The sequence below is a fragment of the Halyomorpha halys genome, unplaced genomic scaffold, assembly GCF_000696795.3.
Source record: "Halyomorpha halys isolate HHAL.00 unplaced genomic scaffold, Hhal_1.1 Scaffold165.1, whole genome shotgun sequence".
In the NCBI taxonomy this organism is placed as follows: domain Eukaryota; kingdom Metazoa; phylum Arthropoda; class Insecta; order Hemiptera; family Pentatomidae; genus Halyomorpha; species Halyomorpha halys.
The window spans coordinates 1,367,249-1,380,147 of NW_027111427.1; the positions used below are offsets into that span (position 1 = coordinate 1,367,249).

At 27.3% G+C, this 12,899-nt stretch overlaps 1 protein-coding gene across 1 annotated transcript; it reads right to left on the reverse strand.

Annotated features, from left to right (window-relative positions):
* Positions 1-582: 582 nt before the first annotated feature.
* Positions 583-9,478, reverse strand: LOC106678888 (lipid storage droplets surface-binding protein 1). Its single transcript, XM_014417711.2, has 8 exons — positions 9,363-9,478; positions 7,102-7,235; positions 6,239-6,424; positions 4,920-5,109; positions 4,677-4,846; positions 3,469-3,726; positions 3,283-3,393; positions 583-1,764 (listed from the first exon to the last, which is right to left on the reverse strand). The coding sequence occupies exons 2-8, from the start codon at positions 7,210-7,212 to the stop codon at positions 1,399-1,401; spliced, it is 1,392 nt and encodes a 463-aa protein (XP_014273197.1). The 5' UTR covers positions 7,213-7,235; positions 9,363-9,478; the 3' UTR covers positions 583-1,398.
* Between the last annotated feature and the right edge of the window lie 3,421 nt (positions 9,479-12,899).

Sequence of the window (12,899 nt, forward strand, 5' to 3'; positions counted from 1 at the left end):
GTTGTATATATGTGTATACAGTTGTAAATATCAATAAATAAATTATTAAAAAAAAAAAAAAAAAAAAAAAAAAACTTGGATTGTCATATTGGAGCAAGTAGAAGTTACATGTTCTAAATGAAGTACAATGGATATTAATTACCACTTGGAGTAGTGATGATCAAGTAATGTGAGTAAAATTGGAAAAATACACCGACAAGGGAAGGAAAGATGAAGACCATGGCTATACTAAAGAACGGAAGAAGAGGGAATTGGATGTATAACTAAGAATCCAAATGTAAATTGTTTAACACATAGCAGAGTGGGTTGTATAGGTGGCTTTCCACTGCTGCAAGCTACCAACCTGTATTACTTAAGAGGCAGAGCAGGGTTGTCAATAAATAAAGAAATAATCACGGATCTTCTTTGTATTTCTGGTTGAGCTTTTTTATAAATTAAACCTTTAATGTCAGACCTAGAAAGCTATAAATAAAAATCAACCTTTTTTTTTTATCTTATTTTCGTAACATATGCATGGCCAAATAAATCAGTAAAATGATCTACTGCAGAAAATGGTAAGGAATTCTATAATAAAGAGACAACTAAAAATATTAGATATTTTTATTTAGAACAAGTAATAAATAAAATATTTTGAGAGAAATAACCTTTATTCATTAAATGTAATAGTGGATTTGTTTGCACAAAGCACATTTATTTAATATAAACTTCTAGGAATATTTTATTACAGTTAGTCCCATCTAATTCTTCCCATTGTATAAGTTGTATGGGCATTGTTGCTATAAAAAGATTATTAAACAAACAGTTACTTGGTCCTTATAACAATCAACAATCTCATTTATCAAATATATTTGCTTTGTTAATAATTAACAGCTTTTCTCACCTTTAGTTATCTATAAAAAATAGTTATTGATAGTTATGAAACATTATATATTACATAGTTAGAAGCAATTATATAAAGAGAATTATAATTATTTTCTTCATAAAAAGATATATTGTTAGTTAAAAAAATATGTGTCAGGTAATACTTTAAAAAATGTACATTTTCTTATTAATATAACAATTTAAAAATATATTTTGATAAAACATGCCTATCCAATAAATTTAATTAATTTTTTGCAACAGTTTCATTTTACTAAGAAAAATAAAATAACTGGAATCCCATTGGGGACAAGACACTAATATTTATTTAGACATGAAACAACATATAAATATATAAAACACTTATTTAAGAAAATTCTTAATTTATTTTTTTTATTTTTTAAGATATGCATAAATCATAGATTACCAAAAATATATAAATTATAAAATGTATTAAGTATAAAATTAAGTATCAGTCTCACATAAATTTTAAAATATTAAAATTCCCAAGAATATTTCACAGATAGATATTACTGTTGTCTATTCAGTATTATTTTTGGGTTCCCCATTAACGATTGCTTGGTTGTTTCGGTTATAATCACCGCTTTCGGGAGATGATAAGCTGTTTGATTTTGATCTACTTTGTTTCTTAGGGGATTTGTGATGTTGGTTGGTTTGAATGTGTTTATTAGAATTGTCATTTTGTTTGGGTGGGGTCTCAGTGTTTTCTGCTGGTTTAATGGTTTTATCTTTTTTTTGTTCATCATTTGTTTCAGTTTTCGGTTCTAGTTGGTTTTCAGAACGTGGTTTACGTTCTGGACTCTGAGCAACAGGTGATAATGTATGTAATGGTATAGAGTTGTCTTGAAACTTTTTCTTGATATCTCTTCTGTACAGCAGTTTGGACTAAAACAAAAATTATTAGTTATTATCATAATTAGATTATGATAAATTAAATAATTCAGCTATAAAAAACTTAGGAAATCTCTCTTCCCTTACTTTGATTAGACTTGTTGACGCTTCATCTAGAAAACAGCTTTCATAGCAGAAATAAGTAATCCAAATAAATAAAGTTTTAATTAAAAATCAGTCATGTTAAAACCCACAAATTGAAGTTTTTAAAATTTCTTTAACACAAGAATAAAGATCTTTATCAGGATTCAGAGAATATCCCACAAAGTGCCAGTATCACTCGACCATATAATGAGTAGGAGTATTTTCTCAGTCGACTTTTGATAAAGGATCAAATTTAGAGTCGAAACATAGAATAAATAAATTAAAGAACACAACAATTCATGTGATTAATTAACAGCTTGACTGAGAGCTACTTAAAATTTTTTGGATTTATTTATTCCTATCAACCATTACTTATTTAAAATTGTAAATAAGTAAGTTATTTCATTCAAAACATCATTTAAAAAAAAAATAACATTACAAAATACCAAACAAGAGAAAATTTGCTATGTACAGTTTTTATTATGATTAAATAATAGACATCATAACCATATTTTTTTTTAGATTATTAGATCAATTAAATTAATTCCCTACAAGATAAATAACGACCAATCTGGTTGGTCTCTTATATAAATTTGTCCTTGATTCTGAAAATGGTGACAAAAATCTAGAAATGTCTAGTTTCAGAAGAGCATTTGCAATTTTTATGGGGTAAAAAACAATGCTTGTCTTGATAATCCTTTAAAAATTCATATCTCAACAACGGATAGAGATAGAAAGGTCAGAGTGGCAATGAACTACATTTTTGGTACAATGGGAAAAGGAGTCAACACGGTTATAAGAAAACTCAGATATTGGAAATACATTCATTTAGTCTCCTCATATTCCTTATAGATGAGTTATAGCATGCTTTTAAAATGTAATCCTGAAAACAGTATACAAATTTACAATTTACCATAAGATTTCAATTTCTATTTATGATAGGCATTGAAACAGGTTTAAAGAGGATAACCATTTAAATTAGAGAAGATTTTTAGCTGAAGTTTTTAGAAAATTAACCAATTTAATTAAACTAATAATCTTTCTTATTTTTAAAAGGTATGTATAATTGGGAAAAATATTTAGGATTGCTTGTTCATGTCATATTTTATACATAATCAAATAAACATCACTAAATATATACTTCAGGATATTGTTTCATAAGCTGTGATGTCTTGTAAATATGAAAAAAAAATCTTAGTAATGTAAAAAAAAAAATCAACATATTTTAGAGATATTTGAAAACAACACTTGAAGTAAGGAAAAAACTGTATGAGGATTCTACAAAACAATGGATGAGACAAAGTTTATCTAAAATAATGTTTTAATTTTTGTTTATTTAAATAATTTAAAAACTTTTTTTTCCAGACTTAAGAGGTATCACAGCTTAAATGATGAAATATAAACATAAGCCATAGATATTACAGTTACCAGAGTATTTTCAATCAATTGTTGAACCTCTCTTACAGCTGAATTCAGATTTTGTAACTGTATTTGAGCTCTGGCGACTGCGACTGCTTTAGCTCCTTCAAGATGGATCGTCTAAAAATTAAAAGATTTAGTCCTCTAATATTAATTTAATACATAACAATAAACTATTCCTAATTTATATATTACCTTTAGCAGCTGATTTATTATTTTATTAGTTTCATGAGTTACGAACTGAATGGCATGTGCAGTGTAACCGGGAAGTTTATATGCGGTGGAAACTGAAAAGTTGGTCAAATGAACAAATCTTCGAGCAGTTTCCCTGGTAATCATAGCAATGAGCTGTTCTAAATTGGCTGGTGGTATCTGATTCTCTGGTTCATCTTCGCTTAGATGTGCCCATACTGCTTTCATATTGGCTGCAAACTGTTTCGGATCTTTTATCATCTAGAAATAATAACTTTTATGATTAAAAATATAAGATAAATATCTATTTATACAAGGAAGACTTCTGAATTACTAAAATGTAGGAGATTTAAACCATGGTAGATAAGTTAATATTTTTAAAAAAATATTACTAAAATTAATAAATTGATGATTGTAGAGATTCATTAGAAATACTATAGAATATTTATAACTTAAATAAAGGTTAATGGATAATCCAAATTACAAGTGATTTTCAAAAAGCCTAAATATGAAGGTATAAAACTGCAATGTTTTGACTATTGAGGTGTTCGGTCATAAAATATAGTAATTGATAAAATGAAAACATGTGGGAAACTGATTGTTAAGTTTTGAGAATAATAATCATTTTACTAACTGCTATACACAACATTTTTATTTTCGACATAAGAACAAATAATTGAGGAAGGGTCCTTGCACATGCCATGTGATGCAATATTTGAGGCACTCAGAGGTAAAACATGGTATCTGGCATTTGGGATTTAAAGTTTTTGTTATCATGTTTTAATATAACAGCTTCACTGCCACTACATGTGCTGTCAACTATCATGTAAAACCTAATGCGACAATGCTGCCACAACAAAAGATACTACCATGACAGACCATTTCATCATTTTATCTCTAAAATGAAATAAGGGTTACCTTGCAACAATTCTTAAACCTTCTTTACTTTTTCTTTCATATGAGACAAAATTAAAAGTAGAATTGTTATAAATTTAAATAAAACAATAGCCAATTGATTTTATAGAATTGAAATAACAATATTCACAACTTTTTAGATATTGTACAATGAAAAAACATGTCTTTAAGGAATTCAAATATATGAATCAAATTAAATAATAAAAGAAATGTTCATCTCAAATAAAAACTAAAAGAACAATGTTTATGTTTATAATTTAAAATGCTATGAATAATATGTTAACATAATTCAATACCATTTCAGTTAATTTTAGTATAATCTTTGCAGTATCCATTCCTTGTCTACGAAGAGCTTTGGCTTCAGCAATTGTCCTTTTTGTTAAACGTCGTTGAAGCTTCCTTGACAGGCGATTGACATGGTCGATAGTTTGAACTCTTTTACTCGCTCCAGAGTTGTCTGGTACTTCTGCATAAAGTAACAACAAAATAAAATATAAGTCTTGTATTAGAAATTTTATTTATTAAAAAATAAATCTTACCATTCTTGTCTACGTCAGTTGCATCAGGTAAATACTTGTCAACATATTTATCAGCAACATCGAGAGCAGTGTCTATACGTGTAGCAGCCAGTTCTGCACCATTCAGGCCTAACTGTTTCACAGAATCTGCTCTTTTTAGTACTGGTTGTACAATATTTTCTGCTACATAACTTTTTGTTTTGGTTAATATCTGCAAAAGTAAGAAGAACAGCATAATTAAAAAAAAGATAGATTTAGGATACTGAGAGTTATGTAATTTCTAAATGATCAAATAAATAACAAAAATAGAGGCAAACATTTTTATTTTGAATTTCTCTAAAAGCTAATAATTGATCAATGGATATCATTAAAAAATAGCAAACAACATATCTTTAGTTTTGGACATAAACTGTTAATATTTTAAATAGAGCTATCGAAACATTAGTAAATTCAGTATGCTTTTACAATTACTTATATCCAACTATGGGGATGCTTTTCCAAAAGACTTAAATTTGGTTATGGTCTATGGTATAATCTTCAGAGATATTGATATTAGCAAAATGATTATCTTTAAGAACAAGCACTGATGGTCAAAAGTATGCCATCATTAACTTCTAATTGTTAGCAATACAACAATTAAATTTACTGATAAAAAACAAGAATAAGAAAATGCAAATGATTTTAAGACTTAAAGATAACACAGGGAATAGGAATTCATTTCATTTTTCCAAGGTACTATAAGATAGAAAACTAAAATTTTATGAAAATAATTGAAAAATTTCAGTGGCCACAATCATAGGTTGGAACAATTGTGGAAGTGTATGCACAGAATTAGAGAAAGAAGAAACAGTTTCTGGTTGGTGTGGAAAATAAGTGGTAATGAAATATTTATTTGTAAAGAGGAAACTCTATGTTGGTAATATTTTATCTCTGAATCGGGTTAAATTGAACAATAAACATGGGTTTATTGAGCTAAAATAGTATATGTGTTTGACAGACATAATATTATGTTTTTTAAAAATTATAAGAAGTTTTAAAGGTGATGAATGAATCCTCTGAAATTCCTAAATTGCAAGGATGTATTTCAGAAACACCATGGAAAATTTAATTTAATTATTGTGGAGCTGTAACATAATGATAGTTATTTAAAAAAAAAAAAAATTGAAATGGAATATTTATATTCAAAAATTTTGTAGAAGAGAATTTATTATTATTGTTTACAAATTAATAATAATAATAATAATAATCCATTTAAAATTCATAAGCTATACAACTAAAAATACTTATCCAAATAAAATATTAACCCCTGGATAAAATTACTCTTTAAATTTGATAATCACCTTTTCTGGTGGGTAGTTTATTGCTGGAACACGTTGTTGAACGGTATCCAATCCTTTGCAGACAATATTGTCCATTACAGTCAATGGTAATTCAAGCATTGGTAAGGCATTAAATGAAGTATCAATAGCAAAGTTGGTTACATCTTCAACAGTTCCGAAACCCCACTGCATAAGCCGATTGGAATGCTAAAAAATAGAAAAGTTTATAAGATTAACAGTACTTAATATTTTTTTTTAGAATATCAAAGACACTGAAGAAAATAATGGAAGCTTGATTAACCGGAAAAACACCCACAAGTAGACCCAAGAAACTATAGAAATGTATTTATCACCATATTAGGCATTGAAAAAGGAAAGACTTAAGAAAATGGTATAAAGGAAACTAGTACTGGTGGATAGAGGTTGCTCTATTTTCAGATGTTTTATAGAAAAAGGGAACGAATGACAATGATCAACTACTTTTAATTTATTTTTTTGAAATTACATTAGTGAGTAACTAAAATCTTTTAGAGAAAAAATTGTTGAGTCAACATTAAATCCAAAGGAAAACTAAAATACATTGGAATAGTTAAGATGACAAATAAATTCTTCAGAATCTTTGAAGAAATAATTATTATTACTATAATAATTTGGATACTATTTTGCAAAGTAATTAAGTAATGAAAGTAGTTATTCTATATAGATTACACAAAATAATGCAGGTTGGTACAGCAGTAAACCTTTCATAAAAATTTGGATAGTCAATATCCAAAGGTGTGTGATGAAATTGTTTTTAACAATTTAAATCTCATTCACTTGCAAAGAATATTATTTAAAAGACTTAATAGTATAAATAAGTTACAAAGATAAATAATGAATCTTACCTTAAGTTTACCGTATATTCCAGTAGCAATATTAAAACTTGTTTCTAAAACTGGTATTTTTGAAATACGCTGTATAGATTTCAGTTTCGGTAACTTCTTTTTTTCAGCCATCTTTCTCGATAAATTATTTCAATCTAAAGTGAAGAAAACATATCAATATCAAAAGCTGAAACAAGATTGAAGAACCCAAGTGTGGTGATCAATAGGATTAAAATCCTATTACAAAACAAAGCCTTACACCAACATTACCTCATAAGATTCATAGATTTAATCTTTTCATAATATGTATTCCCAAACACTATAATGACAATGCATAGATCAAAATTGATCAGTGTAAACAATGATTTGACTGACTTTTTGTTTTACAGTTTTAGATTTAAATTTAAATTATGAAACAATAGAAATAAAAATTTAAAATTCCTTTTCGCCTTCTTATTATATATGTACGCATAAATGCATATATTTTTTAAAAATCAAGTGACAGAAAAACTGATTATATGATTAAACACACACACATATATAAATACATATGAATAATAAAATTAATTCATTAAGTAAAATATTTCTTGTACTCATAAAAGTGTACGGTATAAGATAAAATATTTCTATATATGTTGTTTCCAATCCTTATTATCTTCATTTATTTTTACACAATTTATTTCTTTTTTAATTTCTAGCAGTATGACAAAACTAATAAAAGAATTGAATCTGTTTTTTTAAAAATAAAATTATTGAAAGAATTTTATTCTTATGAATTGAATTGATAACCAAGAGATAAAACTGATCATTAGTAGAACAATATAGACATTTTTTTTTTATAATGAAATGTAAAATAAAACTACTGATAAGGAAATAATTGATACAAATCAAACATGTTTAATAAGAAAAATTAATAGATATAGAATTATTTTTATAATTTAAAACTACTGATATCGAAATAATTGATATAAATCAAATATATTTAGTAAGAAAAATTATTAGAAATAGACTCCTTTTTATAATTTCCATAAAAAAAAAAAAAAAAAAAAAAAAAAAACCATAAAATTTTTTTGAGGTTAATAAACTTCCAATTGAATGTAATTTATTTTAAATTATCATATTGTAGCACAACATTTCGGGACTACTGTCCCATATTCATGTACTTTAAACCTCATAATTATTCAAAATTTGAATTTCATAAAAGAAATCATGTCACATACATTTACTTTATACAAATACTTTACACAATACTTACACATACAAATACTTTACACTATTCTCACTTTAAAAAAAAAATCACTTTGATACCTTTATTGTCTGCCACCCGGACTATCAAAAATCTTCCAACTATCTACTTGATATGGTCAACTATCTTCTTCCAATATTATATATATATATATATATTTTTTAAATACAATGTTATTTAAAACTACAGAGAGATTTGGTATAAATCAAACATATTCAACAAGAAAAATTATTAGACCCAGTTAGTGTTTGACTAAGATCAAGTTTAATGCATAAATTATGATTTTTTGGACAATTGGAAAAAAATAGCTTACTTACCTCAAATATGATATCAAATTATTTATGTTATAAAGTAATTAATAGATAATTATAGTTAAACTAATATCTTACTTAATTTATATTAAAATTTAAGTTTATATTATTATGATTAATATATTGTAGTATTTTATTCTCATACTTTTATTTTATTTCTTCATAGATGTTAAAAATAATTCAAATTTTATTTAAAAAATTGCAAATTAGGTAGTGGCCTTGCTAATTTCACTGAAATGAAGTTTGAGAGGATTTAAATTGGGAACCATAAAACACTGAATAAAAGGCTTAGGTGTTTTTCACATATACTTACTATATCATTTCTTTAAAATCATTTAACATAATTTTAAATAATTAAAAATTCACAGTATAATAATTTTATTACTATGGGCTATTTTTTAAAATAATGTGCAGGGTGAGAACTATTAAGAAATTATACATACATTTTCGAAATTAATCAGGTATTTTTTTTTCAATTCTGTGAATTATTTAAGAAGAATATCTTGCTATAATGGGCACTATTCAACCATTTCTGGATATTTATTATTAAAATAAAACAAAGATTTTATAAAAAAAAATTATTAATTATACAAAAAATAAAATATTAATAAGAATACCTATTTATAAATATAGAACCACTATTTAGTATCCAATCAACAACTATATTTATTTACAAACTATAATTCTTAAAATGTATCTTAGACAATACGATCACGAACACTTACTTAAAGGATGAGACTTCCAACCTTGATCTGAACACTGCAACAATTTTCTGTCAATTGTTAGCCAAACCACTCAGGCAGTGATATTGGGAGAGGGGGAAATGACCCTTTGACTTTGATAAGATTTGAAATCGGTAATCCTACAAAAGTAATATTAATTTTCCATTTCAAAAGGATTTTAAATAATTCTTTCACACTCAAAATGATCTGGTGCGTAATATTCACTTCTACTAAGTCTTGATTGAGGGAAAACACATTTTCTGTTATGAGAGTGAGAACATGAAATTAAATCAGAATGTTTGACAGTTTAATATGCAATTAACAGAATTAAAAATACCTAATGAGATATTAAATTGAAAACTGATAAGTATAGTATTTTTTTTTTTTAAAGCTGACCAGATTCATCCATCAACCATATTTAATTTATTATTAAGCAAATTTAATGTTTCAGAAACAATTTTTGAATTAAGACATATTAGGCATTTCGTTGTAAAACATGGTAACTGAAAAGTTTTGTGAGTAGAAGTTTTTGGGATCATTGGCTTGTTTAAGACATCTTTCATAAGTTGTTAAAAGAATCATTACATTTGTTTTCTTCAGAGAATGATGCTGATGTTACATTAAGTTAAGTGACTCAAGATTATAGAAAAAACATAATCATTAATATTATAATAGTTTTCATTGTGTCAGTTATCATGTTTCACTACTAAACACTTCATATGCCTGATAAATTTTGCTATTTGAATGGCTTCCTCTAAAAACATTTAATAACAAAATGATTTTTCAGATTAAAAAGCTTCTTTATGAAGATATAAACTAGCAATGAAACAGTCCTTAATCCTTAAAGAAGTTGCTGAAACGTTATTAAACGAACTATGAACTATTTTATTCTTCAACAAGGATAGTTGCCACTCAAATTCTTGGTTTATGAACGTTTGAGTAACATGGTAGAGAAAGTAATATTGATACTGAAAGCTGTCGCAGACACTGTTATCGTGAAAACTAACCTTCACTGCCGTACTTATGGATTTGATTGTATTGCTATGAATTGGTATTTCTATCAACTATCAGCTCATGAACAAGGAACTTGCTCAAGAGAAGTCTGTCACTTGGAACCTCCGCTTAACAGCAACTCACAATTTTCACTTAGCAAAATTTAAACAAAAAAAAACTCCAATTTAGATAAAAAGTTTGTTTTAAATTTATAATTTTTTTAAAAAAATGTGTTACTACATTATATTTTTAGAAAAAAATGGAAGTTTATGAACCCTATTTAATTGAAATTAGGGGTTTTTCATGTTTTACTGATGTAGAGGATATGAGTTTTGAAGTTATTTTTTTTATTTAGTATAGAACATTTAACAGTTCTCTTTCACAGCTTATGGAATTGCTATTGTTCCCTTTTTATGTTTAGGGACTTTTAAAACGTTTGAAATTAGGTTTATCTACTTTCACGTTTTAAAATTTGACCTTGTTCCACTCTGAAAAGATAAAAAAGTTCTCTGTATCGATTCTTCGAATAAAAAACGGTTTCACACCTGTCTATAACAAGGTGGTGGGGTAAGTTTACATTTATTTTTAACTCTTGATTCATCCTAGTCATTGTGGAAGTTAAGAGTTCCTATACCAACGAGTGTAATGTTTTTAAGTAGGATCCACTTGACGCAAATCCAAAATACCTTTAAATAGGGACTTTTCGGTAATTCCGAAACTCTGTGCCATCGGTACCTTCCATTCGATACTTCAGCTGAATGGATACTTCCCGTTGGAAACTTATCAGTATCGGTACTTTTCATACGACATGATACTGGTTTTATTTGGGCTAAAGTATTGTATCGAAAGGAGTATTCATACTTTGGTAATAACAAACGTATTTACATACTTGTGTGTTCCAGGGAGGCAAATACAATGGGACGTCGGACATTGGCTATCTTCGATTTAAAGTATTGCCATTTTAAAAACTAACAAAATGATAATAGCGGAAATGATGGGAAACGTAAAAATCGGCAAACCAGTTGATATGATAAAAAAATCTTAGGAATAGTCCTAGATGACATATAAATTGAACTTTCTAGTATTTATAATTGTTTATTTAATTACCTAGATATATGTCTATAAATGTATATTTGAACTATGTGAAATAAACCGATAAAGTAAAAAATAGTTATCCCCAATTAATAGTATTTTAATATATACAGTCTTGAACGAGATTTTATTATATATTCCGAACTCTGGTGAAATTATTTAATAAATTAAAAGACGGAGGGGGTGGGACTGTCGATAGTTGTAAAACAATATTACCAGAGCACAAACGTATAGGTGAAGCACAATCATTGATAATTTGTTTTTAAAAACCGACACAATAGAGGTCTGTACAAATTCAGACGAACTTGTACCAGCCAATTAAATTAACATACCCACATGCTTGCACATGTGGCACGACTTTGCCTTAGTTTGGCAGAACCTTTATAATAATCATTAAAATATTTCAGCAAGTCTCTATAAAAAAAAAAGACAATACACAAAGAGGGAAAGTCTGAAATTCATTATCTTGTCTAGTCTGAGTGTTTACTCACCTATAAGATCTTTGAACTGATCAAGAGGTGTTATTAATTCCTTATCTTCTCTACTCAGGTCATTCTATTTGCTTTTGATATAAAGTTTGTCCTTAACTTTGTGGGATAAGCAAATATTTTGACAGTAATGGCTCACTAAATCATATGGGATGGAAACTTGAATAGTAGAATTAAGTGTATGATGGTAGCTTTGTACCATTATAAAAGCACTGATTTTTGTCATTTTTCTCTGATTTTGAAAAGTTGTAGTTGTATGGAATAAGGCTCGTGAAAAAATGTTTTCTTATGGCATGGTTCCCAATGGTTTCGTATGAAAATGTCCTATAGCTGCGTTTACTCGTACTATTACTGCAATAGTTGTCTCCGATAAAGCTGCAATAGTGGTATTCATGATCTTTAGTTTAACATGTTAAATGGAGAAATATTTCCTTCTTTTACCATGTTAAATCGATTTAACATATAACACGGCTGAGAGTTTGTTACTAGGTCTGTAAAATGGAGAATGACGTCACACAACAGACCAACTGAGCTAGTCACCGTTTTGTTTGTCGTTGTGTTGGGTTACTTGCTCATAGTTTGTGTATTGATCGGGTTAGTAGTGTTTTGGATGTTTTTAAAACTAATTAAACAATGGATGACAATAATAATAGTGCAATGACAGTTGTCATGTAGTTTGATTCTATATATCTGGCAATGGTCAGATTCTCCACTCAAGTTGAGTGTTTGCGGCTTTAGCGCACTTGCTCAGCCTCCACTGGCTCATTACCATTTATTTATTTTTTTTTTATTATTTTTTTATTTTAGTATGTATGAGATCATCCATCACTATTAGCTATTGCCCACAACTGTGTGACAGATTGTAATATCTATCAATAAATAAATCTAATTCTGATTCTATATAAAACACTCAGTAGTCAAACTTTTACACAACTACTACTTTTCATTCAATTTAGGCATGTTGTAA